General features: G+C 41.0%; 1 protein-coding gene across 1 annotated transcript in view; it reads right to left on the bottom strand.

The window, feature by feature from the left end:
* The window catches only part of TTC27 (tetratricopeptide repeat domain 27), a 137,841-nt gene that overhangs the window by 6,376 nt on the left and 125,465 nt on the right, over window positions 1-6,000 (bottom strand). The window contains exon 17 of the mRNA XM_006910377.2: window positions 396-593. Coding sequence (XP_006910439.1) covers window positions 396-593 — 198 coding nt within the window. The remainder of the gene's footprint in view (window positions 1-395; window positions 594-6,000) is intronic.

Raw genomic sequence — 6,000 nt, 5'->3', positions numbered from 1 at the left:
TTGCATAGTCGCCATCTCGGATTTAAACACTCTTTTGTCCTTGCACCCAATCTACCTTAGTCCTTAGCGATGAGCCTGCAGAAAGGGGGGTGCAGTAACGAGAGCCAGCTGTTTGCTGCAGCTCCAGTAGGGGAGCAGGTCAGAGACCCTTTTGCAGGAAAAAGAACAATTTCATAAGAAAAATTCAGGAAAAGAATAAAGATGAATGCGTACAAGTCTTAACCTGCCCACAATTCAAAGTGCTTATGTTAAAGCCTCTGAATTAAAACTGAAAACTTGAGCAGATTAATCTTATCTTTCAAATTATTAAACTTTTTCCTCCAACCATCAAAAAAGCAGATCCACTACACATATGTTCAAACAAAAGGCAAGGGCCGGGAAGAGTGAGGACTTACCCTTTCATTCTCATCGGGCTTTTCACTCTGCCCGTCCCCATATACCTGGGCATACAGCCTCCAGATTTCTCCGTCATTAGTCACTCTAGAAGTTACTCGGCCAAACAACTCCTGCAATCTTCCTTTGAGGCCGGTTGCAACATCTCCACTTCGATCAGTCATCCCATCGATCACTGCTCTCACAAGGATTCTAAGAACCTTAAAAAAATGCACAGAAGAAACCAGTAAGCTAGAAACAACCAAATAACAAAAAACAAAGGGCTACTATCACCATCATCAACGGCAATGACAATGATAAACCTTGTGAGACCTGTCAGACGATCATCCTTACACCTTTTAAAAATAAAAGTCAAGCCATTATGAACCACTCTGCAGAACTGCATGCTGACCACCTTGCTATTCAGGCTCCTCGGAGGGCTCTCCTCTCCCAGGGCCCTGTCCCAGGTGCTCTCCTCTTCTCACTCTGATTGCCCTCTCTGAATGCTGTGATCCACACCTGTAGCTTCTTATATAGCCTACTATGTAAGAAGCTTCTCATAAAGTCTACTCCGATAGTGTCGGCGCAGCTCCAGCCACACTCCTTTCTGGAGCTCCGTGACTGTGTACCTCAATCCCTACCAGGCATGGCCAATCAACACCTCGCACTCCACCTATCCAGGAGTGGAACGTAGATCCCAGATCTTCCTTCTGTACTCTCAGAACCAATAGCTTTAGCATCAACCTAGATTCACTTCTCTCCCATTTCAGCCACATGTAATTGATTTGATTCAACGTTCCTAATGAGTCCTAAACCCAGCCTCTCCTACATTAGATTAGGCCTCATTACTTTCCATCTGGACTGCTGTGGTAACATTCTAACTGCTTAAAGAGGTCCTGGCCCTTGCTCACTGTTGAGTGATAAGCTGCTGATGCATTTGCATTAGGCATGTAGAATACCCAGGAAGTATCTCTTGGCCTTCCAACTACCCCAGGTCCGCTCAGCACTTAGCTATCTCACTTTTCAAAGACTTTTTGGCTATCTTGCTTTTCAAAGACTTTTACACATTCTATCCCAGATGCTTTGAATGCTGATAGATGGGCTGAGCCCCAGAGCTGGTTATATTGTCCTGAGAAGACATATCTTTCCTATCTATATTAGACCATGTATCTCAAGACAATTTCCTGGAGCATAGAAAGTACATCTTTAATCATCTACTCCTGTGATGGAGGAGCAGTAAAGATACCTGGATCCACCTAAAGAACCAGCATGAGGAGAACACTCTAAGACCTTGCCCGTGGGCTGACACATTGGTACCACCCAGGAGCTTGTTAGAAATGCAGAACCCTGGATGGAGATGTTAATCCATCCTGGACTGAGATTCTGCATTTCTAACAAGCTCTCAGGTGATGTGGATGTTGATGGTCCACAGACCAAACTTTGAGTTCCAAGGTTCCAAGAGACAGGGTACCCACATCTTTATTCTTACTCTGAACTTCAGCGAGAGGACATTTCATCACCTGTATGTATCACCAGGGTCTAATACAGTGCCTAGCATACAGCACTGACTCAACGAATACATCTGCCTGAACAAAAGACTGAACAAACACACCTCTTTCAGAAAGCGGCGCTAAAAGAAAAGCAACCATTGTCCACCTTGCTTGTGCATTTGACCCATGCGTGAGACGCGGCTGAGGAAACGGGCTCCTCTGGGCCGGGAACACTTTTAGGGACGTGAGCTCTGGCTCACGGTTCTAATTACACACAGTGATAAAAGCAGACAGGAGAACATTCGATTGTGCTTTTCCATTCTTGTCTGGATAAGGTCCATTATCACTGCCTGTAAATTCACATCACGATCTCATATATGTAGTTTTAAATCTGAAAGTAATGAAATTCAGATTACAATCCCACTCATGATTTTAAGTATGAAAGTAGAAGTGTATGAACATGCACGACTTGTTTCAAGTGATCAATCTGTATACTTTTCAAGAATTAACATGTTTTGAAAGGAATGATCTATCAAAGTATTTACTAACATGTACAGGTGAAGAAAGATAAAGCAGTAAAATACTTTTTTCCTGGGATCTCACAGTTGGCCCTACATCCCCTCCCCTCACTGTAGCCTGTATGAGGAGACAATGGAGGAGAGAAAAGTTTTGGTTTCTCAAAAAAACTGAAGAGCTGCAGTGCTGGTGTTGGAGAGAGGAAAAGCTGGTGGAGAGAAAGAGAGAGAGAGTGTGTGTGTGTTTGGGGGTGTGTGAAGGGAACAGGAGAAGGTAGGGAGGCAGAGTGTCTGTCTGTGTGTTATGGGGGCAGGATATAGTGAAGGGAACTGTGGGTAGGCGGACACCAAACACCTCTACCTAATTCACATGCAGATCAACAAGAGGGTGATGGGACCTTGACTAGGAGTAGAAGCAAGGACAAATCTGTTTTCATACTCTCTATTGGCATGTTCAATGGCCAATTAAATAGCTAGATTTGGAGCTTAGAAGAGAGTTCTCTATGAATGAGTAGATAATAGAAGCCATTCACGGCCACGCGATGTTGCCTAAAGAGACTATGTTGGGTAAGAATCAGACTGAGGACAGAATCTAAAGGAAACCGATATTTAAGAGGAGGGAAGACAAACAAAGGCCTCGGCACTGACGACACTAAAAAGGAATGCTCAGAAGGGTGGGAGAAAGTCGTGCTGTGAAAACTAGAGAAAAAGAAAGTCACAAGGAGAATTCATCTGCAAAAGATCAGGATGGAAGATTCCACTGGGTTTGGTAATTACAAGGGTAGTGACTGTAACCAGAACTGAGCCAGGACCAGGAGGGCAGGAGAGACTGTGATTTTGAACAAGAGGATTACACAAAGAGAGAACATGAAAACCAAGATGACTAGTAACATCATAAAAAAACAAAAAGCAAAAAAACCCCAATCATAGTACCTGCAACACCCATTTTGAATATTATTTGTATAGGCATAGAATGGTAATAGAAAATATTCATTTGACAAAAATAATTAATATAAACATATTGGGAAGATAAGAAAGAGAAGTAGCAAAAATGTCAGTATAAGAGAGTCAAGTCCTCATTTATTATAATAGGATGTCAAGTGATAATACCTAAATTTAGTTAATAAAAAAGAGCCATACATAACTATTATTATGAAAATGTGCAAATGGAAAAAGAAATACTAAAGCATTTCTTCCCTTTGGGGAGAAGGATCTTGAAAAGTGAAAAGAGATAAAGCAGAGAATTGTTATATTTTGTTATAAGCCTTTTACTGCTACGTAACTTGTAAAACTGTATGTATGTGTTGTGTTAAAAAAATAACAATTTAATTTAAAACAGAGAAAAGGCAAAAATAAATACATTCAAAGATTGGCAAATATGAAAAAAATGATGGCAACATGAATATTCATTTATTCCATTTTACTTTAAAATTAAGTCCTTGGCATGTGTGGGTGAGGGGGCGGGGCTGGGGTGCGGGCTTTGGGAGAAGTGGGAGTGAATGAGCTCACTCATGCTCTGGGGGCTGGAACAAAGGTGCGTCCCTTTGTGAAAATTCATGTGTTCTGTATACTTTTCTGTATGTACAATATATTTTAATAAAAAGTTAAAAAGTTGTTTCCTGAAATTAAGAAAGCTCCATGAACTGAAGGAAAAAATAGTTATTAAAATACATTAACAAATGGAGCTAATATGTCATCTTTAAAAAATGGTTTTAGAGTGATAACGATTATTTTTTAAAACCACTAGAATAATTTTATAATTTTCCTTTTAGCATTTTCCTCCCACTAACTAGTGAGAAAAATCACATCCTAGTTATCCAGACTGACTACAAAAACAATAACTTTTAACACATATTTAACCATTCTTTAAGAAATAGGTATTTGTGATTTAAAAAGAGCAAAGGGTGTTGCAGTAGAATTTCTTCGATTAAATAAATCACCAAGGGGTACAATTTCCTCTTGGGCCATCCACAAATTTTACCAGTATTAAACTCCTTTGCATCATCAAAAGTGAAAAAATATTTTTTTAAACAAGTAAGTGCCTTTATCCACTGTAAATTGGATAAAAATGGATAAATTGTTATGATTCTTGAATCCATAAGAAAATAGTTAAAACTATAAATTACTAAGTGTGTAACAAGAGGCTGAAGGGTAGAATATTGAAGTTTAAGAATTTAGAGATGGAATAATTCTTGGGGAAACAGAGTCCAAGATATGGCCACTTGGATGGGTTACTTATACGGAATAAGATATGACAAAGAACTTTCAGTGCAAAGTACTGGACGTACCATCGACCTATACACTAAGTATTCCAGAACAGCTAGATCTAGAGAGGAGAGGAAGATCTATATCGTCAGATGCTGAAGTGCACCATGAATATGGGGGAGAGGCTAGCAAGTTGGTAAGTAGCAGTAATGAGGACAGGTCTTCTTTCTACTATGTCACAGGACCGTTGTATCAGAAGTCAACACACAAAAAAAGAGCTTCGAAACTGTAAAGCAATATAGACCTATAAACTGATTATTATCGTCGACCTTCAACTTCCTTACTCTGTTAGAAGTGGACAGCAAAACCCTCGTTGTTGGCCCACTCACTATGGGCCTCTACATTTCCTTTTTCCAATATTTGTTGAGCAAAGATCTTTCCTTTATAAGATATTTAATTTTTTTTCTTAATTTGGATTGAACTCATTTTTCCCAATGTCAAAGCGTTATGGTTATTTTTCATGACAGAGATTATATAGCACACAAGGTGATGGACTAACATGTCGCTAGCTCCTTTACCTGAATCCCAACTCTGTACATTGCTTGAAAAAAGAGAAAGTCATAGATCTGAGAAAATAACAGAAAACAAGTCAGAAACCCTGGGGAGACAGAAACTGGCTGCGTTCGGTATAGCGGAGATCAGTGGACCAGGCTGGAAAAGTGCCTAGGTGATAATGTTCATAGATGGGCTAAGAAAAGCTTTTTGGTTGTGCCTTTCTTCCTTCCACACACTACTCTACATGCCACTTGCTATCAGCATGGAGACTGTGCCAGTTCAGTGCAAGCCATCAGGACAAAGGGCCTGGCTAAGACAGCAACAGATCCAGGAGGCCTGGCTTGTCCCCCACAGGCTGAGGTCAGATGACTACTCTGGAAAATGGACATTGGAAGCGTATGGTGCCTGGCAGAGATAGGGGAGGTGTCCTGAGCAGCAGGGCCACTTGGTGGTGGTGGGAGGGGGCAGCAGCAAAGTTTATCCCCTTGTGGCCCAAACTCACCAGGAAGGGCATGCTTTGGGTCCTGGGCTTTGCTGTAGCCCCTCCTACCAAGTACACATTAGCAGAAGAGCCAATATCTCCAGGGAATATGAGCCAACAGGGACAAAATTGCAAAAGAACAACCATAACGAAATAAACGAACTGAACAGGCTACATGAAAAAGAATTTAAGGTCATGTGGAGGAAAACTTTGTTTGTTTTCATAATACATATGTTCGGGAAGATAAAAGGGAAAACCAAGGAACGATTGAGGTAACAGCATATATGGGGAAGAAAAATGGTGTGAGGACTGAGCCCAGAGTCACTGTCACACAGAAGGAAAAGGGAGGATGATTCTGCAGAGGAGACAAGGAAGCCGCAGC

Source organism: Pteropus alecto, unplaced genomic scaffold (genome assembly GCF_000325575.1).
Source record: "Pteropus alecto unplaced genomic scaffold, ASM32557v1 scaffold61, whole genome shotgun sequence".
Lineage (NCBI taxonomy): Eukaryota > Metazoa > Chordata > Mammalia > Chiroptera > Pteropodidae > Pteropus > Pteropus alecto.
This window is presented reverse-complemented; position numbering and strand designations above follow the sequence as displayed.